The sequence below is a fragment of the Anser brachyrhynchus genome, assembly GCF_964034855.1.
Source record: "Anser brachyrhynchus genome assembly, chromosome: 5".
Taxonomy (NCBI): Eukaryota; Metazoa; Chordata; class Aves; order Anseriformes; family Anatidae; genus Anser; species Anser brachyrhynchus.
In genome coordinates, this window is record NC_137699.1 from 10,398,940 (window position 1) to 10,426,805 (window position 27,866).

At 36.6% G+C, this 27,866-nt stretch overlaps 1 protein-coding gene and 1 long non-coding RNA gene across 9 annotated transcripts in view; both read right to left on the minus strand.

The window, feature by feature from the left end:
* Positions 1-27,866, minus strand: part of GAS2 (growth arrest specific 2) — a 92,839-nt gene that overhangs the window by 41,275 nt on the left and 23,698 nt on the right. For all 8 annotated transcript variants that reach the window (XM_080593108.1, XM_080593103.1, XM_080593107.1 and 5 more), the window contains 3 exons: positions 16,162-16,303; positions 5,787-5,850; positions 1,130-1,274 (listed from right to left, as the gene is read on the minus strand). In XM_080593108.1, the coding sequence (XP_080449234.1) occupies positions 1,130-1,274; positions 5,787-5,850; positions 16,162-16,303 (351 nt within the window). The remainder of the gene's footprint in view (positions 1-1,129; positions 1,275-5,786; positions 5,851-16,161; positions 16,304-27,866) is intronic.
* On the minus strand, positions 9,106-16,154 carry LOC308195536. The gene is made up of 2 exons (XR_013951596.1): positions 12,455-16,154; positions 9,106-12,362 (listed from the first exon to the last, which is right to left on the minus strand). It is a non-coding gene; the product is annotated as an uncharacterized lncRNA (long non-coding RNA).

The window sequence follows — 27,866 nt, forward strand, 5'->3', positions numbered from 1 at the left end:
GAAATCAAATAAGGAAGCAGAGGGAAGAATTATATCCTATTTTATTTTGTGTCTGGACTCTACAAGCACTGCTGCTATTTTATGGTGCGAGTGTCTGGGGCAGTGAGGGTCAAGAATCTAGCTGGATGAATTCCATTATGTTTCTATCCCTACTGCTTTCTAAATTAAAGGAGGTGGTTGGAGACAACCTTCATACTCTCTCTTCTGTTCCTACAAGATATGCAGTCACCACACTCCTACACATAATTGTTCTTTCTCAATTCTGTTGAAATATATGTGAGTGCTTTTGCAAAGTTGTGGAAGAAATACAGAAAGTAAAAAAAAAAAAAATTAATTTAATTTAATTATTTGCATTAAATAGTACAAAGTATTTCAATAAAATGAACAAACATTATATTCCATCTGCTCTTTCTAACAAAAAAGTGGCACATGGATTTTTCAAGAAGTGCTTTTTAACTCCCAGGTGGCACATCTACCTTGTAATATAACAGTTACTATAGTAACAGCTTCTTTTTATAGAATATATTTGTACTTTTCAAGTTTAACCTCTTCCTGGTCTCAAAATGTGTCCTTTTCATCTGATTCCAGTAGTTTCAAATGAACCCCTCTAGGGACTGCAACAGAGATATGAACACTACAGTATAATGCAAAGAGTTTAATAAAATTCAAAGCAAGATGCTTTCTAACAATGAAGAAAAAATCTTCCCCCACCACCACCATGTGAGAAACATGCAGAACAGCAGAATAAAAATTAGGCTGAGATAACTTCAAAGCGTTTGTTAACTGTCTGTACAAGTCAGTATGGGCCAAATCTCATAGTCCTGACTCAGTCCTTTCTCAGACAAAACATCAAGTGGGAGTTGATGAATAAGAAGTGAACAGAAAAACACAGAGTAATAAGAAGGGAACTTGGCCTTAAACACTAAGCTAGGCTAAACTGCCTATCTCCTACACAATGCTACATTTTTTCCAAACTTCTGGCAGAAATAATTGCGGTCAAAAATAAATTAACTCTATCAGTCTGCAGATCTCTAAAGTACAGTGAGATGTAAAAATGAAGCTTCTGTGTGTTTTGCAAGTAAGTGCATACAAGAATGGACCAGATGGGAAGCTTTTCCCCACAACTTACAGCATCATCCAACAGCTTCCCTGTGCTCTTTTTCCCTGGAGACTTTGTTGGTGAGGGTGAAGGAGACGGGAGGGGGGCTGAAAGCGTTTCCTCTTGTTCAATCTCTTTTTCCAACTTTATTAATCCAGGAGGCTCCACCCCAAACCTTTTAGAAACACACAAACAAATTACTTGTCCTTATGTATTTAATGTTTTACAACAAAATGGTGGAGAGTATTTATACTTCCTATATCGCACTACTGTGCAACAATAGATTGCTACGTACTTTAGTAAGCAAGTACAAAATATATCAATCACTGACGCCATCATTCCAAATCAATACAAAGAATGAAATTAAACTATATCTTTCAGTTAATTAAATTTACAGCCAGTGTAATTCTTCAGCTTCTCTGTCTGATAACGTATGGTGGTGACTGAGTAATTTATGAATGACAGTAGGCCTTAAAAATTGCTCTACTGTGTAGGACTGATTCAAGTTCAGCACATTAGCAGTTTTTGTTGCTGTTGCTTGGAGGGGGAGGAGGGAAGGGTCTGTTTTTTTTTTTTTTTTTTTTTTCTTCTTCAAATCACTTGACATCTTTGATTTTCTGCTAGTATTTTTCATAAAACTCCAGCTGAAAAGGAATTAAAGATTATCCTGGGTTCTAGTATTGCACAGAATTTACAGGCATATAAATGGACACGCAGCCAGTATTTTTCAGAATCAGCTAGTGCTTTTCTTTTAACCTATTTTTCACAGCCAATCTTCAGACCTCTGCTTACAGTGGCAAAATACTTGCAGCTCCAACCAAAATAAATACAAGCAGCTTTGGCATGGAGCATCTCAAGCACAGCACTTGGAGAGCAAAGCTCTTTAAAACAATTCCTGCTTTTGAAAGTTTTATGGCAAATGATTAAGTCAGTATCTCACAGCAAGCAACAGAACTTGGACAGATGTCAGGAGTCCAAAGGCCCATCCTATTTTTCCTAATCACTCATAATTCCCCTCTGCTTTTTTCTGTGCCAACACTGAAGAACAACAAGAAAAACAAGGAAAAAAAAATATTTCCTTTTTTGGAGTAGGGCTTCAACTTGATAAAGTTATCATGCCATGTAGATTTCTCATAGCAAGCAAACTACTTGCATAAATGAAACCATATTTTCTTCTGTAGAGAAGTCCGTAGACCAGATGCAGAACTATGCTGACTTATCTAGGTAAAGATCTGGGCACTGAAATATTGAGTGGAAACAAACACATTATTACCATTTAATCTAAATACTCCATAATAATGTTAAATGCATACAGAGAAAGGGCATAAATGCATATACCGTCTCTTTTTTTTTTAAAATAAATTTTAATTTAATTACACTACAGCCTAGTAAATTAATATAAAGAAATCTAAGAACCAAATCTGTGCTTGTATTGGCTTATAACTGGTGCAGTCTGCCTAATGAAAAGTCAGCCAACATTGAAGCAAGCACTTATATACAATCCATTTACTTCCTGTCTGTCTGCAGATGCCGACAGGCTGTAAATCATTAAATTCCCTCTGGGCCCTAAGCCTACACCTGCATGCAACCTTACTCATCAAATAAAACTCTTCCACTCTTCTAAGCAATGCTGCTTCTTAACTTCTGCTGCTTTCCATGATCTCCAAATTTTTATCATTGTAACAGACTTTTAAAGTTCCCCGTGCTTGTTGTGTTCTAAATTCCTCTGGTGCTGAGTCGAAAAACAAACAAACAAACAAAAAAACAAACATACATGCACTTTTTTTCCACACGTGGAATCAACCTGTATTGATACTGAATGGATCAACCTGCTGGGAAGCTGAAATGGTAAAAACACATCTTTCTGAGAGGGCTCTGCCATGCAGTAGAGGTGCAAATTCTGTTCTGGAAGGTATGCTGAGAATTTCCTTTTCTGCTCTTTTCTAGCCTGCTTTCTCATAACGACAAATGAAGCAGCGTTGGACTGTAACATGATCTCCAACAGACTTCTTAGAGCTCCACTTCCCATTTTTACCAAGGAAAAATTGAATACAATACCAGAAATCTTAAAATTGCTCAACAGTAATTTCAAGAGATCTATGGGGGTTGTCTAGCCCCCAGAGTTTAATAGTTACGTAAGAACTTCATTCCTTTTGCTGCATCTCCAGTCATAATTTCTCTTGCTGCCTCTCATCATTTCAGAGCATAGCCCTAAAGGAGTTGGCTTTACTAGACACCTCCATCGCACCCCCATTGGGTAGGACAAGACAGCAACTGCATCCACCAAGTCTTCTTCTACAGTCTGAAGAAATCCATGTCCATCAGCCTTTCCTCACACAGAACATGTTCCAACTAACAAGCACTTCGCTCAAGCTGCTTGTTTTGCTCTTACTAATGCAGCCCAACACACATTTGTCATCTTCATTGCCACACGGGTATCCTGATGACTCTGGGCCACTTCTTGGCAGACTCTCAGGCCGTCTCTTGCATTGCTGCTGCTGAGATGGTCTGTTCCTAACCTGTACACAAGCATTCTACTCTTGGTGCATGCTTTTGCACTTGCCTTTTTTTTTTTTTCCCAACTCCAGAATTTTTCTGTCATTCTATTTTTTCAACATGTCAAGGTCCCTCTGGACAACTTTGCTCTCCAGTGTGCGGACTTGTTCCCACAATATCCTGTTCATCTATTAATGTGCTGAGGCTGCCTTCCATCACACCATCTAGACCATTAATGAAAACGTTCAAGCAATTTTGTCACCAGTATAAATCCCTGATAAATGCCATTAGTAACCAGTGGGGCTGACACTCTGAGCTAAGCAGTCACTATAGTTTTCCACTTGCCATGTAGTCCATCCATCTAGTTCATCTCTCTCTAATTATGTTAAAAGGACACAATGAGAGATGTGTTGTTAAAGTTGTTAAAATGCTGTTAAAGCATAGGTAAATTAGCAACCGTCTACCCTCATCCACAGAGAACCTGTTGAATGACTTCAAGTTGAGCAAAACAGAGCTCAGTTCTGTCTCTACCTTGAATGATCCCCATTCTCTTTCACTTGTGCATCAAACCCAAGAAGACCCTGAAGACTAACGGTAATCTAGCTGGACATTAGTGTGCTCGAAGCTGACTCCTTGTGATGAATAGACCGCTTTGAACATATCTTGTGCTTTTAGAACAGAGAAAGAAGAGGAACGTAAAAAGTTATTCAGTGTCTTATTCTTCTCATTCTGTAGAAGCACACAGAGGCACCTTTTCAAAAATCTCTGTGATAACTCTTCGGGAAAGGAGACCCCAAAAGGCTGTTAAAAAACCTAGTTTGCTTTACAAAGCAAGCATACAACTGGCCTCATTCCCATTTAAAGCAGCACAACGTTTTCTTTCCTATGCTTAGTGGAGGGAACTGTCCATTTTCTTTTTTGATAATAGTTTTAGTTTACCACAGATCAATCAAAATTGCCGTCAAATAAGTACTTCTCCATTATATCAACCTATCAACTATCAATTATATTCCCCTTGAAGAGTTTTTGTGCCCTTCATAAACTTAAGAGATTATAAATATTTTTACTTGCTTTCAAGGAAGAGACATTGGAGCAGAAACAAGTATAGAGACATATGTTATTTGACCTCTAAGCTGTAAATAAAAAGTGAATACAGTAACATAAATATAATCTGTAAAACATAATAATGATGTATAATAATTCCTGCCATGTAGAAGTCAGGTTGTTTTCTTACCACCACTGCTATGCCAACTTCCACTGGCAACAAAGGCTTTTTTGAAACTTCACCAAGAGACAAGTTGAGTTAAGCAGCTTCCCAAGTGAGTTGCATTCATAAAATACGAATGCCTAATAAAATTTGGCCATGAAAATACTAGTTCTTTTACTAGGAATAAGTGGAGGCCTCCTTCATACTGATTGTAAACACACACAAAAAAAGGCATTTTACTGAAATTAATGAAACTATTTAAATAAGGCAATCCACTGCAATAGACAGGGCTTTGTATAATTGCCGTTACATGTATGACTGGGCAGCACTACTGCTGTTCAGATATTTTGCTGAAAATGTTATGCACTGCTCTGGTTATTTCTGCATCTGCAAAAACAGAAAAATTGCATTCTAATTACCATCATTTTGATTGTCTAGAAAAAGTCACTGGTGTCTTGCAGGCAAAAATAATGCTAAAGGGTACTGAGGGTCCCGCCTGACTAGGAGCATCTGACAGAGATGGAACGCAGACTGTTAATTCAATTCTTGTCTTGACTCTGTTGGTGAGAATCAGAGCTAAGTTTATTTAAATAAATGAGGTAAGAGTCAGTGTCGTTTAGATCAGATTTAAGATATTTGAAGACTGATTTATTATCAGCAAAGCTAATGAAATCTCAATTGTTTATAGACAGACATGACTATTAGAAAAAGAAACAGATCAAAGTTTTATTTAGAAATAATTCTCAACCGTTTCCCCTCCTAATATAAGGACAGCCAAGAAATATGCTCACTGAGGTGAAGGTATAGATATTTTATTGTATGTGTTTATAACTGCCTAAAAGATATTCCTGAGTGACATCAGGTTCTCCTTGAACCTAATGAGCATAAAAGTTAGCTTGGGATGTGCTGATTTAGTAAGTCTCTCAATAGTCAGTGCTGTCAAGAATGTAAATATTTCTTCATTCTTTAAATATTTCCACCTACCTTGCTGCAATCCTTCCAAGTTCCAGCAAACAAAGGCACACTTCTCTTGGCTGCTTGTGGAGAACTGGAAAAGAAAAATGAAGATGGAAAACATATAAATAAAAGCTATTTTAGAAATCTTTGTGATGAACAGAACTGAATCATCAATATCTATAACTCTCAACGCAGACAGAACTTGCTTTTTTCTTTAGCTAACTGGAATTTTACTTACTGGAACAAAAAGGATGGGATCGAGGACTGTCAGAGTGTAGATGATTTAGGAAGTTCCCATTTAGTTATCATTTAATTCTTTTGAACATAAAGTTCTAAATCATTGGAAAATTATTTGGTAACCTACAATCAGTTTGTAAAATCCTAAAAATAATAAAGAGCTCTGGCAGAACACTAAGATTAGAAGAAGATCAAAAATAAATGAGCAACATTTAAATGAAGTTTGTTTGTTTGTTGTTTTCTTTAACCCTATAAACTAAAAGAATTCATATCCTTTACATCACTGTTTTTCTTAGCCAACTTAAATCAGAAAAACTACAAGACTTCATTAATATACCTCACTGGAAGTTTGGTCCTGAATTTCTCATACATTTCTTCTCAAAGGAAATAAAAATGTGAGTAATTTAGGAATTAAGCTCATCATAAGAAAACCAAACCAAAAACTTGCTTCCTGTAATATATATATACACACACACATGCAAATATGCAAGTTTTTATGCCTGAATTCCTCATGACCTGCAGTTTTTAAGCTTCAGAAGAAGCTGTAACACACTATAAATCTATGTACTTCTCATTCAGAAATATCACCATTATCTGAGAAGATTCTTTTTTTTTTTTTCAAACCTCAGGTTGTTTTGCTGAAAGTCCAGTAAAATATATAAACAAAAAACAAAATCAGGATATAAGGAAAGCCCATGACTCCTTGGAGAATCAACTCCCACAAAATCCTCAAAGAAATACAAGAAAAGAGAAGAAAAACAAACAAACAAACAAACAACAAAAAAAAACAGATGAACCATGAGAATTATGAGTACATTGTCATCATTTCTCCAGTAGTACCTCTTGCAGCATAACCCTCACATTTTGGATAAACTTGAGCTTTTAGAAATTCCCATGCTAACTGAAAGATATGTACCTTATACTTCTGATTGAACTGACACCAAAAAAATAATTGTGTGAATATTTGTACCAATCAGAAAAAAAAAGGGCAACAAAGTTTATGTGTTTTCACTGAGTTCAAGCTGAGACATCTGTGGTATAAATGTTTTGGTTGTCTAATGACTCACCTAATTGAAATGCATGAGGAAAAAAATAATATATATATATATATATGTACACACACACATATACACCTGAAAAACATATTTCAATGTCTAGTTAAAACTCAAAGTCGTTGCTTTGTCCTATAATGTATGCATGAGACCCGGACTTGGAATCCAGAGTTAAGCACCTCTAAATAACTAATGCCTACTGGGGCCAATCTTCAATTTCTGCGACTTCAACTTCTCGCTCCACTGACTTGAATAAATCTGTGGTAAATTACGTGAGTTGAATGCTCGTCCTTAAGTCTTTTACTAGCGTATATGTAGCAATTCAAGATGTATGCATTCTTCCCCTCTAATCTCATCCAAATATATTTCCAGAAGTAAAACTGCAGAGCATGAAAACTAAAATGGCAATATACTAGGAAAAGTATTTTTATCCTTCAGACATCTGTTATTAAGAATATAAAAGACGCAGACTTGGACATCCAGCTATTCTCAATATTCTTCCTTGCCACAACACAGTAATTTTATGAAATATTTAACCTTCACTAGCAATCAATATTTTTCAAGTGTTATATTCATGGCTCTCAAAAGATATTCTGCTGCTTTCATTCTAAAAGCAGTTAGGACTACTCCAAAATAAAATTTGATTTTAAAGAACTAAGACATCTCTGAGACTACGAGTGGAATAAACCATTTTTGGAATAGTCAAAGGGAGTTTCTGAATTGCAATTCACACATATACACATCTGAATAACTTTTGGAAGGGAGAGGGAAAAGAGAGCCTCAAGTAATATTACTTCCAAAAGGATTCATAGATATTACTCAACAAAGACTTGAATAAGTATAATATTTTTACGTCAATGCTTAAAGCTCTTCTAACCAAACAAAACCCAAAGTTCTTTAGCAAATCTAACTCAAAATAGTCTAGACACATTTCATGCATTTCACACCGAGCAATGTGAAACAGTGAAATCATTGTTAGAGTATGAAAAGCTGTGCAGGCAATAACCAAGCATAAAAACAAACATCTGGTCACGCGATAAGAACAGGGTGACACAGTGCTTCTCACAAGGCAATGTTAGCATTCCTGAGGACTATACCAGCATATGTATTTGAGTACTTGAGATACAAACAAGTGTTTCTTTGTATACTGCAATACACACTGGAAATAATTTAAGATTCTCAAAACAAAATTTTTGGTATTTTCCAAAAGCTCAGCTGTATAATGGGCTACCACCTCACTAGTGAATGTTCAGGAGTTAGAGCGAATGCCACAGATATGAAAGACTGCATTTCTATACCTGTCTTGGTCGTGATGTTCAGTAACTTTGACAAAGCAAACAAGACGACTGCCTTTTAGAACAAGTAGCACTTCCAAGTGTCTCAATTTCTGAGTATACTCATCTTGAGTATAACTCACGTCTTGAGCTATTCCACAGTAACTGAAAACTTGATATTTAAAGTCACTTTCTAAAGGCTGCCTCCTCAGCTTTATGTGGAAAAATCTACCTTTACATTTTTTTTTCCATCTACAGAATTCAACAAGCAACATTTCTTTCTCTTGCTTTTTTAGTTTTACATTTGGAAGTTGCAAATTCATTGATATTTTTAAAGCAGTCTGAGACATCTGATAGAAGAGGTGGCAAAAACTATTTCAAAGACTACAAAGCATGGAATTCACTTTTTGTATTATCTGGAATCAGTATGGCACTAACAATAAAATCTGTAAGATTCCTTGTAATTCATATTAAGTTCTTACACTAACTGTACTGCAGTTCATGGACAACTGTATACTCACATGTACACAGTTTTCTTAACATATATTCGTACAGACATATATATTGCCAATATCATTTGTGGACAACAGGCAAGTCTTTCCGAGGTGATTGGTTACAAGCACAGGTTGAAATGCAACAACTGTGCATATGGTTTTCTGTTATATATCCTGTGGGAAAGGCATCCATCTTTTTCTGAATTACTTGAACCTACATTAGTATTTGCTTTTTGGAAATGGGCACCACATCTACTTTTGAGCATGACCAGTTACTCAATCCCAGATATTTTACATGGCAAACATACATTTACTATGTGTTTTTTTTTGTTTGTTTTGTTTTTTTGAAACTGAAGCAATTTATATGCAGTTAGACATGGTAAGCACTGAAAGCTGAAAATGATGTTTGAAACCATCTGCATTCTACGTATAGCCACATACATCATTCACTGCACATCATTTGAAGTCTACAGCATGACTCATTTCCACACCAGTGCTACTGTATGGTGTGAAGAACTGAAGAAAAAAACAACTGTGGAGATCTCTCTAACATTCCTGTGAGGCAAGTATAATTATCTCCATCTGATACACAGAATTAATGTACATGCATTAGAAATAAAAATGCGCACTAATTTAAGTGTTATTTAAAGAGACATACTGCCTGATCTACAGGGTACTTTCGTGTTTCCTAGCACTACATTTTTTATGAAAGCAAAGCCAACATATCACAGTGATCCCATTACAAGGTCTGGTATGGTTCATACCGCTGCCATAGTCACTTGTTAAATGCTATTCAGTAGCAACATCCAAAAGCTTTCAACATCTTATATTATTCTCCAAACATCAACATCTTCAGATTTTTGCAACAAGTGAGGCATGTGAGAAGACCTACTAGTAACAATTTCCTTCACTTCCTGAACCAATCACTACCAATACATGGCCGGAGCAAGGTCCATTCCAAAGGGAGCACAGCTCTTGTAGGGAAAAGATAGACCATGACCACATGAAGAGTTGATGGATATATCAAACAGTTAAAATAATTAAAGTGGTAGAGCCAGCCTTTATTATAGCTTAAGTACTTCACTTTGCATCAACACAATTTTTGTATGCCATTTCCTATAGTTTTTCAAGCTGTCACATACAGAAGAAAACGGTATTCATGGAGAATCCCTGGCCAGTCCTCTCCTATCAAACATTAGGAAGGTGAATCTTCTGCATAGATGACTGTAAGCAAATAGGACATGTAAATGTAGAGGCCACACATGCTACATAGATCTCCTGCAGAAGAAGGGAAATAGCTGCCTTGCCAGAGAATCTTCCTGTTATTTGCTTGACAAGAAAGCAGTGTGAAGATTTACCAATAGTGCATTAAGGCCACCTTATTTTAGATGTCCTGACAATTACAAGGCCTTTTGCTTTCCATCTCATTTATTTCAAATCCTTATCTGTTGTCATTGCCTGCATCTTTTCCAGCTATTGCCAGCCATTTTTTTGCTCAACAATGCTTTCTTTTCAGCTCCTAACTAACCTCTATCCCTGCCACTCTCTAGTTCTATCTTCTTTCTCCACACTGCCCCCATTTTTTTGCTGCCCATGTCTCCTATTACAGGCTCTCCTCTTCCATTCACTCACTCCTTTTTCTCTTTCCTTATGTTTCATTTCCTTCCTACCTGCTTTTCACCACATTTCTACATCTCCCACCTCTCCCTTCCCCAGTGCCCAGACTCTAGCAGGCGAAGCCAGAGAGCAGAGAAGGAACAGCCACTGCTTTGAAGTGCTGGTCACCCCTGGGGCTGTGAGATGACAGCATGCACCCTACACATGGACAGCACATGGCTGCTGAGCACACTTTAAGAGTGTTCAGAATAAGAAACATGAGATATGATTACTTATTTTTAATTAAAATTTGCAGAATGTACATCCATGATACAGGAACAAAGCCTTGGCTCCTAACATTTTAAAAGACATTTTTAGCAGAGTCAGGGTGGTAGTGTTTTTTTTTTTTTCATATATAATATATACGTGCATATATATAGCTATATATTTTATATCTCAGACAGCTGAATCAAAAAAAAAAAAGTATGTGATTTATTCTTCTAAAGCATTTCCTAGCTCACTAGACATGAAGAGATAGAGGTTTAATATTAGTCATCATACCTTTCCAATTACCATCATAATTCACACAAGCCTAGGGAAGATTTTTGAGAAGGTTCATCCTTCTTTGTGTTGTCTTCCGCTTCTTCCTTAAACACTTTTTTTTCCTTCAGATCCTACAGTAGTTTGTTTTGTGTTTTAATGTTGCTTAGACAACACCTCATCTGTTGAACTGATCCCAATATATCCTTTCTTGTGCATCAAAAAGAAGTACGCTATGACATACTTAATCAAGGATTTGGGTTCTCCGAATGGAACTATATAGCGGAACTATAGAATAGCTTGCATTGGAAGGGACTTAAAAGATCATCTAGTCCCAAACCCGTGGATGCCACCCACCAGATCAGGTTGCCCAGGGCCTCATACAGCCTGGCCTTGAACACCTCCGGGGACAGGGTATCCACAGCTTATCTGGGCAACCTGTTCCAGGGTCTCACCACCCTGAGTGAACAATTTCCTCTTAACATTTCATCTAAATCTCTCCTCTTTTAGTTTAAAACCATTCCCCCTTGTCCTATCATTACCTGCCCGAGTAAAAATTTCCTCTTCATCTTTTTTATAAGCCTCCTTTAAAGTACTGAAAGGCTACAATGAGGTCTGCCTGAAGCCTTCCATCCTTCTTTCAGTTACGGAAGTCTCAAAACAAAGTTGCACACAATAGATCTATAAATAGTACAGAACTAATCTAGAATCAATCATCATATCATCTAAACAGTAACAATTTACTAGAATTATGATGATAATCCAATGGTAATAACACTGCCTGGATGCTTCTATAGTCCTCAAAACAGAACATATTCAACAATAGAATGAGTTGTTTAGTAAAATGCTGTGAAAGATGGGACGTAGCCTTATTGTGATGCAACTACACATAAAATTCCATGTGCTACTGTAAGATGGCAATATATCACTCAAAGAATGGTCAAAATATGCTTCCCTTTTTCAATAGAAAGATTAAATTAGAGTAAATCAATCAAAAAAAGGAAACCATTTGCCACTACGCATTAAATATTTTTAAGCAGTTATTTCAGTATTATGTGTTTTTGTTTTTTGTTTTGTTTTTAATTGGAAAAGCGGTATTAGAATAGAGGTCAGAGGTGTTTGTGTTTGTCTATTATTTCCACTAAAGCACTATATGCTTTTGTTTATGGAACCTGTTAAGTAAACTCTAATCAATAAATTGCATCAAAACAAGTCCATGTCATACAGTGTGTACACACACACACACAGTAACAGAATATACAAGCACAAAACATTAATACAACAATATCCAACAATTCCCAAAATGAACAACACACATTAGCATGCTGGTACACTCAGAGGCAAACCCTTTTCTTGCTGGGTAGACTCTTTATCACAGAAGAGACGCAGAATATTCATTGGTTCCAAATCCTATAATCATCCAACAACACTACATTACCAACGATGAGTTCATAACTTCATCTTTAAGTTCAGTTAACTGAAGCAATCGTAGAAAATCTTACCATTCTTACTATTTGGCCAAGAGTTTTTCTTCGAGTATTACACTCTTCAGGCTTGAGCACCATAATTACAAGAATCTCCATCAAGAATGTTTCCATAAACTGAAATATCATAGCTGTGTGGATCTGCTGCCCTAAAAACCTACAAAGGGGAACTTACAAAATATACATGACACATGGAAACAGAGGAGTTACAGACAGTATTACATTTCTTAGACTGCAAAGAGTGCATCGTGTTCCAAGTTCTAGATAAACGATAAATTTTGACCTGTGATATAACTGAGAACCCCATTCGAAGACGATCATCGTCTGATCAAATTGTGAGATGCAAAGTTTGACTTCAGATAATCATTTGCCCTACCAATAAAGCTAATTCCTTCTTTAAATACACTAACAACAACAACAACAAAATAATAATTGTTAAAAACAGTTTTAATTAATCAACGAATGCAGGGAGCATGCAAAATTTCCCTCTATCTTGCAGCATTTAAGAATATCCCTACATACAGTGTTGCTACATTTGTTAAAGATGATAATTCTTTGAGTGGCTCATAGAAGCAGGCACACCATCCATGTTTTCTTGTCAGAGCCATCAACTCTGGTACTTTTCTGCCATGTCCCTCCATTAAGTGCAAAGGGCAAAACATGTATAGATTGTTACCATTCAGCTCTGGTAGCATTATAAGTAATTACAGAAAAGCTACATTTCGAATTTGATGTTTGTTTTTACCTATCATATTACTGACTACTAACTTAGAATGAACTTTGTAAAAACAAACCATTATAAAAGCAGGATACGTTTAAGACCTCATTTTTGGGAGTTAATTATTTTCCTGACAGGGTATTTATCAGAATTGATCTATTTATCACCACTTATTATTAGAATCCTATCACAAAGATTTTGAATACCAAAATCCTAACTTCAATGCAAACACAGAAAAATGTAATTAAGTAAATCACCACTATACCAGAGATATCCGTGTATCCATGTATATCAGAGTATACCTACAAAATCCAAACTACCACCAATTTATTCTTATCTGAATAAGACACCATTTTCTACTGGCTTCCAAAGTCAGCGCTGGTAGTGCCCAGGCAGAAGGGAAATCTGTGCACCTGTCCACAAATAATGGACAAAGACACAAAGTGACACGGGTAGGTTTACTCACCTGCTTGTCTGGATCCATCCTAGAATTTTAAAACATTGCAGAGCCTAGACTCTAGGAACACTCAAGATTCCCATCAACATCTCTTGCCTGCAAGCTTTAGAGGTATGGGCCGCACCTATTTGCTATACCGCCTGTTTCCCACTGTTCTAACTCCATATGAAGGAACACCTTTGTATAACCTTCATCTAAGCGCCAAAAACATGGCAGTGTTGGATGCATGCGTGTGTGGTTAGTCTTGCATGATTTCAAAGATCTCGGGAATATTTTCTGTGATACATAAAGAAAAAAACATTATGTGCATCTAGAAGCATTTGCATACCATAAGGCAGGCCGAACAGAGTAAAAAAGGAGAATAAAAATCAAGGCAAGCAAGAACATTAAAACAATAAGGTTCCTCAATATAGGCAGAAAATATTTGCTTTATTACACAAGCTTTTATGTTTCAGTACAGTTTATTAGCCATGGAAGGAAGGGAGAAAACAAAAATTAGTTACCTTTGTAAACACCATTTCACCAGGGTTATTTATTTTCAGGAACATAACAAACTTTCATGAGGCAATGCGAACACTTACACATCAATCTCACACATTCCTCACTGCTTTGAATAGAACCTTTTATGCTACTTACCTGTGCTGAATTTTTATTTTCTGTGCAAGAGAAAATGTGATTTGGGTGACAGAGAAACATAAATCCTTTCAACTGGTAACTGTTATGAATCATCATTATTTCTAATGTAGTAGTACTGAAAGACCTCAAACAAAATCAAAACTTTTCCTAGTTCCACCTCAAGCTGAGGGACAATAGTAGCTTCTATTTTTATCTTGTTTGGAAACAGCACGGTCACCATTACCCTGTCAATTTTAGAAAAATAGGTCAAGTTCTTATTATCAAGTTCTAAACCTGTTTACAGCACTATAAGTCTTTTCAACATATACTTTGCATACACAGTAACACTCAGAGAACGGAACCTGATTTTCAATCAGTGAGTGAAGTCAGCCAGTAATCAAACAAACCTAATAGAGCCATATCTGGCTTATGTATTTGAGCACAGTTCACTTCGGTTTTCTGAAAGCAGAAGTCATCTTTAACACCAAATTTCCAGCTGTGTTTGCACTCCATATTATACTGTGGCTAGCAAAGCACTGTATATGTCTAAAAGTATATGTAAGAATTAATTTATACAGGGAATGATGTTATCTCAGCTATGCTGATTTCACCTCTAAATAAGAACTCATTTCTTAACAAGGCAGGAGGAAACTGTAGACACACTTTCAACTACACAGTTAACCTGTTATTGGAACAATGTCAAACTGCTGAGTTTACCATAGCAGAAGAAAGTCTATATTCATTTAGGTATTGGCTTAACCAAAGGCGGCTCTGCTAATCTCAAGCCGTTGAAGGTCTATGTTTCCTTTCTTTTGGAGTTTGCAATTTTCTTTGTTCTAGGAAATGTCCAACTTCTCCACCATTTCAAAACTTTGAAAATATGATTATTGTTCATCTTATACTCGATTTACTGTGTGCCAGAAAAAATTCATCTTGAGGATTTATCTAACAAAATAGAGACAATATATATATCTTAGTACTGTTTGTCAACTTTATGATACTAATTTCTTCTCTACCAAGCAACTTCATTTCATTTAATAACTCTCACATGATAAAAGGACGAATGAAAAAAAATATTTCAGAAATAGTTGTGCTAGAAGACCAAGACTGTAAAAGAAGGGGAATAGATCAATTGCAACACAGGTAAGAACTCCAGACAAAGCTTCTTGTTACAGTAAAGTGTGTTCATTTATCCTCCACAGAAATTGAGTTGTCTATCATCACAACTGCTTTATAATTTTATCTGAGTTCAGATAATAAGCACAGATTTGACTCTCTATTTCATGATACATGTCTGAAACAAAACATTGAGGTAACTAAGCCCTAAGTTTCCCTTTGAAGAGAGGAGTTAAAATCATGAAGAATATATAAAGAATATATACTGATATAACAGTGGTTTTCTAAATGGTCCAATTCTTTTGATAGAGCACCCTGAAGCACTGATAATTCTTTTCCAGAGCTGCCCAAGTGAATTAGGTGAAAAAAGATCCAGTATAGGACATGAAGAACAAAATCATATTTTCTTGCATCCTGAACAACACACTGAATCTGCACTAACAGGTAAATATCAGAAACAAAAACTGAGAATGCACTCATATCCTACTCTCCCAGAACAGAGCAGGACTATCCTATTCGCTGAACTAAGCAACAACAGTCCATGAACAGAAAAGCAAGTGTGTATCATGAAAAATCATTTGCGTGCAAGAAATCATTTTAAGATTTTTGTCTTATACAAGCTCCTCTTAAAATTGACTTAAATGAATTCTAAGTTATGTGTACTTCATTTGTTTATGCTTCAGATAAGGGGCAGAATCTACACAGATAGAGGTCAGTTTCAGAGTCAGGGTCTATTAAAAGAGCCATTCTCTCAAGGCAAAAAAAAAAAAAAAAAAGAGTGTTTTATAGTTACCAACTATTATGTAAATAAATACATACCCAAACCTTCCGATTCAAACAGGCAGGTATCATCCACCCCTACATCTCTGCACCAGGATAAGAAATTTGCTGTGTTGTCTCGTGCAAAAAAAGACCCGGAAGCAGCATTGGCTTTGCATGGAATCTTCCGTACTGGTAAGGTCTGAAAAACACAAGTTCTCCATTTAGATAATTAATACCTGCCACCTAATATAATACTCAAATATTCTGAAATCAATATGCCACCAACATTTTTCTCTGTCCATTTCATTCTTTGTTGGGAATTTAATAGCACAAAGTGGTCAACCACAGAGACTCTTCAAAAGCATAGTAATTGGACATGTGATGTGAAGTTCAGATCAGAATTAGTATTAACAACTTGTTTAAAAAAAAAAAAAGTTATTATTAGCAACTACAGCTTTGAGATTTAATGTTTGGTCCAGTTCACTCAATTAAAAAAGAAGAAAACCAAAATTTTGTAAAGAGAGATTTTATACTGAGAACTTTCTCAACTTTCCCAAAATTAAGGGCAACTTTAGGTCTAGTTTCAAATCTCCACGTTAGAAGAGTTTTTAAGATTTCCCCATAGCTTGGTAATGAGTGTAAAATTGTAGGTCTTGAGGACTGAAGACTGCAAATAAGTAAGAAATGCTACTGTTCCCAACACCACACTAGCCCCCTGTGCACAACCCAGAAACCTAGCCTAGCAGTTACAAGAAGCAGTTACAAGATTAAGGTCTAACAGGGCCAGACTCTCATTGTACCAGAGCAGGTCTATCTACATAACTCTGCAGCAGAGGAGCCACTACTGGTATAGCATATCAATACCTGAACCCAACAGTAATTATTACAGCAAACTTCTTGCTCACATTGGTAATTTTACTGAGATGCATACAAAGAATACTTCAGCATTTAGTTCTCATTTAAGGTTTCTTTTCCAAAAAATGAAAAATAGATGTCACCCACAGTGAAACGAAGAAAGAATGATATATTATTACTACATAGCTTTAGAAATCGTCAAACCATGGAGGAATTCAGACTCCATGCTGATTTTAATGTGCTGCTTTTCTGTTACGCTAATTTATGAAATACTTTCTTCTGTTCTGGAGTCAGTAGTTACACAATGGCAAGCGAGCAAAGAGGTAACAAACTGAAAACGGTTTATCTGCTAGTTCCTGTATCTATATCCAAATCTTAGTTTGAATGGTCCAAAGTAATTCTTGGAAACGTAGGGAGGGAAGACAGACATGGGAGCAGGCTACCCTTGTCAAGAGCTGCTGGTAGCATACTTACGTTAGTATTTAAAGAGTATTTAGAATGAGTTGATACATGATTTTCAGTTTGAGGTCTGATTGCAGCAGTGTAATTAGAGAATACATATGCAGACACAGAACTAGTCATCTCCATGTACCTGATAACCAAGTAAACTACAAATAGAATGGCTACCAGAATAAACAGCATTCCAATTAACTTATCATTATGTCAGTGTGAGCTTAGAAGTTGCCCTAAACATACACACATGCTTTACAAATATTTAGGCCTATTGCTCAGTTAGCTCTGCATCTAGCCCTCAGCTCCTGAAGATTCTTATTCCAACTGCATCTTTTTACGTTTATCTACTTGCTCCACAAGAATGATTATGTTTCAAAATATTTATAAAGAGATATTAATACCTTTCTACATGGTATTATCGAAACCACTGACCAATTTTACATAAAATTTTAAAGAAAAACCCAAGTTACACCATTAATATCAAACAATTAAACTCTTTTACCACAATACCTCCACTTGGACCACAGCATCTTTATGATGCAATACACAGACATTAAATCAACTGAGCGAACCGGTCAATGTGAAGACACCAAGGAGATTATATCCAACGAATCTATGTCGGTCGGACTTTTTGAATGACTACATCCAACTTAAAGCTCAAATCCTGGATGACCTTGTAACAGATTCATAGCACTGTAACAGGAACAAGATGACAGAAGCCAGCTCCAGTGTTCCTGGCACTTGCAGACTTAGGTATAAGCTACTCAAGAGAGCATGGAAAGGAGATAAAGCTACACCTAATTTTCCTCTGAAAATATCCTTGCATTGTGAAACCCTGTCATTTCTCAGTTTACACCTCAGTTCTCAAGGCTGGCTTTTCCACAGAACATCTAAGTTACTTTATTCTCTGACTCTCCTTTGCAGCTAGTCTAGCTAGTCTTCAAGTCAAAAACTGCTCATAAGCCCTGGAACAGCTCTGAACAATGTTACGGGTGAAATCATAAAGGGTTTCCTTCCACTCAGTTCTCCAGCAGCAACCCAACCAATTCCTTGCCTTTAGTGCCTTCACCCTCTCGCATTCCCTAAAAAGTAACCTATATTCTTTTATGTCATGCTAACAGTATTAAACACTGTTCTGCAAGCCTGTCTTAAAGCCCTCATATTATTTCTGGAAATTTCAACTAGGAAGAAAAGAAAAAAACAAAACAAAACTATTGTGCTATATAGCTGGTGGGTGCCAGCTAGCAATCAGAGGACACCTGGGCCCTACCAACTCACTCTGCTCAGCCCAGAGCACACAGGACATGAGTCCACCTGCAGCACCGGCCCCAGAGACCAGGCTGCTCCCTGGGACAGATGCCCTCAGCAGAACAAAAGCAGCTGGAGCCAAGGAGACTGCCAGGAGAGCTGACACTGCTGCTCTTATAAGGGGCTGTTGGGGAAGGCATTGCTATACCTGACATGAGAGGCAAAAAAACAGAGTTTTCTCCAGGTCTGCTGCTGCTCCCCATTATTAACAGCATATTAAGAAATTTGCTTCTAAATGTTTTATATCTGTTGATTTAGATAGATGATGAGACTGTCTATAGAAATGCTTTCAAGAAAAGCACTTCAGAACAGATGGTTTATGCATCAGAAATCTATGCAGTTATAGTCAGTAAATAAACCACCTAAAACCTCATTTACATAATGGGCTATCCATCAATAACACATCCATACCTTGACAACTAGGACAGACCTTTAAGTATATCAATCAACCTAACTTCACTGTGAAACATAGACATTCCTGGAACTAACAACACTCATTTTATAATTATCAAGATTCCAGTGTCTTCTAGATACTACTTTTTTGTAGTTATTGTTACTGACAGCGAATAATAAGGGTCCAGGCACAGATCTATCATACCTAACAAAACTGGGATATTCTTTAGTTTCATAGTAACAGATAAATGTCTGATTAACAGGTGCTCTAAACAGCTCAGAAGTGAAAAATGCCCAAATGCAAAAACAAAACATGTACTGGTACTGACTACAGAAGGGAAAAACCTACATTATTGAAGGGGAAAAATGCACAAACAAACAAAAAAACACACACACACAACTAGCAGTCATTTCTGGAATAAATACTACACAGACAAATATCCCTGGCATTGCATGATCTCACTACCATATAGCATTCTATATTTCATCCCATTTCCCATAGCATTAGGGTCCTGCTGAATAGAACAGCAAAAACCTCCTCTGTATTCAACAACAGCACAATCAGGTTGATCATAGAAATCATAGGGAAATACTCATATTTTCTTATCACCTAATAAATTTGCCTACCACCTTTTAAATAGAAGTCTACTTTTTCAATATTTCCAAAACTCTCACTGTAACATTCAACCTATAACACGTGAAAGCTCTTATTTAGGAAAGGTTTCATGCACAAGTATTCTTTGCCGATTTGTATAAATGGCCTGAATATCTCAGAAGTGCTTTCTAGCAGATCATTCTGAAGTAATTAGCTTTCCATATGGCAAAAGTGACTTTTGTTGACATAGTATAGTATAACCACAGTTGCTTTGAAACAGCAGTGGCCGCAATTACTCCTATCGAATATCATGAAAACAGTTCCCCAGTTACACTCCTTTTACAATCTTGTCTTGTTGATGTGCATGCATGTGGTTTAATGCAGGATGTGAAAGTGTGAGTGAAACATATGACGCAATCCTGGAAAAATGCTGTCAGGTTCACTTCTAAACCCAAAAGGGACTCTCTGTACACTGATGCTCTGGAACCACATGGAAAAAATGTATTTTTAAACTGTTTTTCCAAAATGAGGGTCCACAAATACATGTTAAAAAACAACAACAACATTTTTAATAGCAGATTTGTGTCATATTTTGAAGACTCAGAATCATGCCTCCTCTTTGAATAAGGGATTTCACAACTTTTTGAAGTGTCACTCCTACTTGGGTACAAGGAAGAAGATGAGCAATTTTGTTTGTTATGGAAGACGGTTACAGTTAGCGAGGCACTCACAGGAAAACATTACTGTTATCACCTGGTGAACCACAGTAACCAAAATGGGGGGAATACACTATGGAGAGTGCAGTACCTGACTGTAGCGGTGTATCTCAGGTAAACATATAGTGTTACACACGAATAAATTCCTAGAGAAATTCTAGTATATCTCAACACACATCTGTTTCATAACAAATTTGCCTTTAACCCTGCTACTGGCCACAGAGATATTCTTTTCCTTTTTAAATTCTTCCTTAATTCTGCTTTGTTAGTCTTAGAAATGCCCATCTTCCCCTTAAACTCTGAAATAGCTCTTAGATTAGGGAATACAAAAACAGAAGTTTTGCCACAGCCTGCTTTGTTAATATGATTTGCTTTTCCCCTTGTCCTTTATTAAATTGTTGAACATAAGTGAACTAAAGCTCATGCTACAAGAACTTACTCTTGTTGAGCTACTACAATTCACCTCATTATAATATATCTAGCTGCCTGTCATTTATTCAGTTGCTATTCTTAGTTCTTCAGAAACTCGAACCTAAAAGATTTCAGATCTCATTATAATTCACAGTATTGACATCCCAGACTTTCACTTCAGAAATGAAAGTTTACCTTAGACTGCTTTACAGTGCCAAGATTCAGATCTAGTGAATAGCAATGAAGTATAGGCAAGTATGAACTGAATGATGAATAAACTAAAGTAATTCCTGCAACCTTAAGTAACTTTTCAGTTGGACCCTTTGCGTGTATTTTTTTCTTCCCCTTCCTACCTCATTTACTGTGGTAGAAACCATCTTCAAAGTATAACCATTGGAACAACAAATGAAAATAACTTACTAAATACACAAATTGGATACAAGTAACTCTGAATATGGAAATACATACCTGAAATTAGAAAATGAAACCTCTCCCATGTCAAAAACAAAACCTTAGAAAAAAAAATTTACAACATCCTCCAGCCCTTCCAAATATACAAGACAAAGTCAAAATACAGGAAAATTTTACAAATAAAAACTTAACATAGAAATTTTCAAGACTTAGGAGTTTAAAGAGTTGACAGTTTAAATATTGTATGTTAACCAGATCCTTACCCTATGTAAGCAATGTAGAGGTCATCAAATTCCAAAAAACACACCTTATCCACATCCTAGATTTTAAGAAAACATTTGGGATTGCATTGGAATACCCAACCAATTTATGATATGACAACAGAAATAATTAACATTAGTAGGGCTTTATATAAAGGTACAGAGTACAACATTAAAATAAATTCAAACCTAAGTTTAGCCATGGTGTTAGTCAAACACATTCTCTCATTTCTTCCATGTAGCATTAGCTTTAACTTCTTAAGAAGAAAGTGTAGATGAAGAATAAACATTCTAACAACAATATAGTTTTAAAAGCTAAGACTTTGTTTATGGCTTTGTTATTCCAAGAGCTCTGTCCAAGACACAGCTCACTGTTCATGTAGCAAGAGATGAAAACACTGATTCACATCCAAAAAAGATGGGGTTAAAAAAAAAAAAAGTTATGAAAATCTAATCTAACAAATGCACAGCAACTCCTACTTCTAGCAGTGTCTTAGAAAACCAAAGAATAAAAGAGATGACTAAACCCACACATAACGCACCAGTTAACTCGGATACCCAGATGTAAATAATATCAAAAAGTAGTATGACAGAAGCTTCATTCACCAGTTAAAATTAGTTAAATAATTAGATGTTATTAAAGTTTAGTCAAAGGGTATTTCCTTTTTAACATATGGAGGCAAAATCATGACATGCCAGAAAAAGCACTATCTAATTGAAAGCAAAAGCCTCAGTAAAATATGACATGGAATTAAGTGTCTGTTAAAATTCAAGAGCTATTCAGCAACTGAATTATCTGGGAAAAAAAAATGGAAACAGAAACCAAAGGAGGAAATAAGTAGCCTTCTCCCAGCATGTCCCGTACACGGCATGGCTATTGGGTGGCTGGATAACACACCGCGACCAACAGCCTGAACCTTTCCCTTGAAGAGCAGGTGAGACCACCCTTATTAAAATCAACAACAAAAAGCCCACATAAACAGATGTCAGACCCTGCTCCTGCCTGCTCAATTTGTGTAATTGAGGCAGGGATTAAGTCACCGGAGTCCAATGGCTTAGGGAGGTCTATAAATTGTCTTTCAAAGTTTCCTGACATCTAACCGTATAATGTACCTAAGCCTACTGACAAGTTCACTTTTCTCAATTATCTCTCAGAGATCATTTAGAACTAACTGACAAACTTCAAAGATACACACACCACAAATTAAAAAACGTGACTTCTATTTATGCTCTGAAAATGCCAGCAGGCCAGAAGCAAAAACCGAAGGGGAGGTATTGTTTGGTTTTATTATGCTATAAAATAATTCCTAAGAAATTGCAACCTAAATAGAAAAAAAAAAGAAAAAAAGAAAAAAAAAAGATTAGTAACATCTTATAAAAAAATTAAGACAGAGACTAAGGTATGTCATGGCAAAGCCTTGGCTTCATGAGTTCATCGCCATTCAATAGGTATTGTGAAAACTGCTTTTAGACCTTACGTTTCCAGAATTCATGTTTTGATTGGCATTTTTTAAATTGGCATTTCATAATAGGCTTCTTAGTATCTGATGAGAACAAAAAGGGGCAATTCTCACACTCGCCTTTCCAGAAGATACCTACAGCTTATGTTTGATAGACTATTTGAAACTTTTTTCCCCACTGCAATCGCCAAAGCCAGAGCTAAATTAACATACAGTTAGTTGACCAAGTTAAACTATCCCAGCTTCTAAATTTCCCTCATTTATACGTAATTTAATGGGAACCATAGGAGGACTACATTTGTGTAAGCTGTTTGTGGTTATTTCATTATCATGCAACAGGGCCTGTGAATGACCTGCAACTGCATGTATAAGCTGAATTTTTTCCGTGGAATATAACTTGTTCAAATATGAATGCACTTTGACAGGACACATTTTAAAAGACATCTTATTAACCCATGACCATCCCTTATCAAATATCACATTCTTGAAGCGTAGATGATTCTCTTGAATATGAAAAATATTAAATTTTGGCAAAAACAACATATTTTAGTCTCAGAAATTTCAAAGTCACTTTTTCCCCTTAATCATTGTAGAAGAATCCAAGCTAAGGTCATGACAATGCTTAGAAAATTTGAGTCTGAATAGCTCGAGTCCATCAGAACACATTATAGGTTTTAAATTTTCATATTGAAAGATGTTTCCATGTTTTCACTTAGAGTGTGGTGTAATGCAGTTCAAACAACCAACATATTTCTTCGATCTATGGAATTATAGGGGATAGCATCTCACTGGCAGCCTGAATAACAAATGTAACCAGTCATTCAAATCCCTAGATGTAATTATTACAGTGCTGGGTATACTGTTGTGTCATGCCTCTTCTTCCTTTTCTCTCCACGATCAATCTCATGCTTTGTGATCCTTTGAAGTGCAAGGTGGGGATGGGGCATGGGGAGGTTTCCCAGCCCTTTCTGTAAGATTAGTTCCAAATGGTGCTTTACCTAACACGAGCCAAGTGTCAAGGAAGACCATGATAAAGATCACCCAGTCTAAAGGAAGACAGATTTATTTTTTTCAGATGCTTTATCTGTTCACTTTCTGGATTTCCAGATGCGTAACAAAAATACAATTTTTATGCAAATGCTGAAAACATTGAGAAAGAATTTTACACATAGCTCACTGCAGGTAAGTCTGACTCTCCAAAGTCCTTCATGATCATTTTAAAGAAAAATTAGGTCTTTGCCTTTATGATAAAGACTGATTTTCTGCAAGTTCTCCAATTAGAAACCACAAGGAAACTGCTAGAGCCCTGGGAATTCTACACTGGCGTAGAATTTAAAAGTGTCTGTGATTTGAAAAACATGTTGGAATGTTAATCTACACAGCCAAATTTCCAAACCAGCCTTAACTCACTCTCTAAGGTTGTGAACAAAGCTTTACTTTATACTTGAAGCATTTGGGGCCAATTTACATACACGTGCCCAAGTGGGAATACATGCTTATAAAAATAAGCAAATTCAACATAATTATGATATCTATAAATTAGTGTCTAAACTTGAAAATGACTAATGTTTTTCCCCTCCTGCATTGCAGTCTTAACATGTGGCACTATATTCACAAGTACCATTTCAGAAATGTTTGCTCCTTTCATAAGTACAAGACTCACTATTGGTATCAAATCCTGTAGTTCTTATTTATTACTTCCTTCAAGCTGCTAACACTAAATCTGACTTAAGAAATGGACAATTGAGCCAAAGATAGTTTGTCTAAGTTATATTTTCTCTAATAATAATAATAATAATAATGATAATAATAATGCTAAGGTGTATGCAAGTGCCTAATCTTATGCTCCTGTTCCAGACATTTCCCTAACAGTCTATACAGAAAGCCCCATAAAATATCTGTTGGAAAGTTGCAAAAATTTTTATAGGTTACCTTAGAGACTTAAAATAAATAATAATAATAACAGAATGCATTTCACATAAGAAGCAAAATCCAGCAAATCTAAAAATGGCTGTTTATACTTCCTTTCCTTTCAAAAACTATGTCCTCCAATACTGAGGCTGGAGTAACGGTAAAATTTTATGAAGAAAATCCAGTTTGAGCAGAGATTTTGTGAAGAATCTAAGTATTGGTATTTGGTATTTCATTTAAAAACTGTGTTAACTAAATATCCCCGGGGGGGGGGGGGGGGGGGGGGGTGAGAATGGGGGCAGGGGGAGGATTGGGGGCAGGGAGAGAGAGACACGATTTCTAGCTAAATGGTATTATTAGAAGTCAAAATTCCGTTCTCTTCTTTACCCTATTTGCAGTCTGAATCATTAGCATCTTTTCCAAAGCAGGAGTTAACAAGCCATTAGTTGCTTAAATATGCACTACTTTTTCCATCATAGTTACAAGATGCAAATTTTGAGTATTTCTGCAAGTTCAGGAAGGGGCAGAGAGAGAGGTATGCAAGAGAATCCCTGTCTCAGGTTCACTTTCAAGAAGAGCAAGGACGGTTCACGTGGTGATTAAACGTCCACATCTACTCCAGCTAAAAGAGAGAAGAAACCATTCTTTCCCCAGGACAGAGCATCAGCAGGAAGAATGACCTTGAAGAGACGGGATGCTTCAGAGCTCTTTCCAGTGCTGCGTAGCACTGTCCTCAACATGGTGCGTAAAGTGCACTTAAAAGCCGCTATGCTCTTCAACACATTCACCTGGAAAGTGCCAGGCAGACAATCACAGAATATCCTAGGTTTGTTGAAAAATCTCCTGTTACCATGTGGTAAGAAACAGAACCCTGTGCTACCATGCAATCCTTCTGCAGGCAGGAAAACTTGAGTTGTAAGAATTATTTGCTCAAGCACATAGGGTTTGTCCACATGACCATTTGCAGGCAAATCTTCCAGTATCTGCAAGAAATCTGGTAGCAATCCAGTTGTGCATATGACCACAAGCTCAGCAAGCTATTGACATGTCTGAGAAAGGTACAAGGAATTCGCTAACAAACAGCTTTACGGTCTTGTGGAAATGATTCCTTCCAGATGGATTAGGACTCATGATTCATTTCACAAGATTATTCTTTTCCTCTTCTAGCCACATCAGGGTGTCACTATAAAGACTAATACACAAAAAGACAATGCTGTACTTGATTTTTGTCCCTCCCGCGTAACTAAGAGCCATATCTATACTGTGTATGATTAGAAATTGGCTCCACAAGCTTTAGCTGAAAACAAATGTCTCCAGAAAGTACAAGTGTGCAGACAAGCAAATTGCTGCCACAGACCACAGAGAATCTGTTCATAGCCTGACCACATCCATGCAATTCTTGGCTCGAGCGTCAGGTTTACAGCTCGCAGAGAGCACCTGAACAGGGGCTATGAGACCACCAGACCTGCCAAGGCCGTGCAATGCTTTCCTGTGCCATGCAGCGCATACATAGTTGCCTAAGTGGTAGCTGGGGAGGCTTTCCTGTGGACTGACAGGCTTGAGGCATCAAGCTTACAGAATACCATATTTGCTGCAAGTTTATTCCTTCTACAGGACACAGGTAACCTTGAGAAAATGAAGCCTGCAGTAAAAATAGGTTTGCATGTTGATCAGATCACGCTTTCAGTTTTGGCCATCCAGGGTATAAGAGGCGCAAGATCCACACTCTTCAGAGGAAGATACTTCAAGGCAAAGATAGAGAGAAAAAACTGCCCAAAGAAAGTATTTATTCTTAGCCCTTTCCCTTTGAACTTGAATTACACCTTCAGGCATGGAAAAACTTAGAACCTTTATAAATTTAAAAAAATCGATGCAATTCTCTCTGCTGTACCTATGGATGTTCTCATAGCAAGCATGCAAATCTGATTCTGTTTAGGAATCTGGTAGCCATATTCTTAATGTAAAATACCTTGTTGTTTAACGTTCAAAAAGCATTACTATAATTCAGAAAGACCTAATGAAAGAAAGCTATAAATGTACTGATTTTCATTGCATAACACCTAATTCATTTGAGGAAAGACTTTATTAAGGCAGGATCTTTTCTTTTTCAAGAAGAAAAATAAAGTTATCTCGTTTCACTTTATTCTTCCCCTTTCCTTTTTTGTTTCCTCCTTTACTTTTTTTTTTCTTTCCTCATTTCAGTGCATTCCTTGGAGATTCAAATGTCATTTGCTACTTCTCAAGAGCTTCCAGGATTCTGATAATTTCTCCATTCACTTAATTCCCTTGATGCAAAAGAATAATTGAAAAGATAGAACAAGAATAAATGTATCTTTTGTTCTTGTAAATTGTTAAGGCAACCTAAAGCTGTTACTCGATCCTGACTCTCAATGGACTGGGAGATCAGTCAAATCCTAAACCAGATTCTCCTCTCCAGGAATATGACATTTACTAGATATTCTTGTGGCCTTGTTGCAGAGCAGAAAGCAAGCTCTTTGAGGCAGTAGATTTGCAAGCTAAGGTCTGTCTCCTATCAATGTTTACAGAACCATAGCTTTCCAGGTTCCCTATGAATGAGCTGAGTCAAATAACATTTTTCGTTTTCATAATGGAAACTACCTAATACTGATCACAGCTCAGCAAGTGGGATAGTAATACAGTTTGGCACAAGATGAGCTCAAAGCACTTTACAGTGTTCACAAATCAAAGCAATAATGTACAGTGAATAGTATTCCCAGGTAACAGATGTGGAAAATGAAAGCACAGAATGTATTCTCCCAAGAGCAAACAATAAGCTTACAGCTGAAATTGAAAGTGAATATGGTCTCCAGTTTATAATCTTGTTCTTTTGCCATTAGTCTCTTCTTTCAATATTGACAGAATTAAAGTCATTTCCCTGCCTTCTAGAGTCCTTTGCTTTACAGAATTCTGTCTCTACTTCCACAGATACACAATTCTCTTTAGAAGCACAAACGTGGAAAACTTCAAA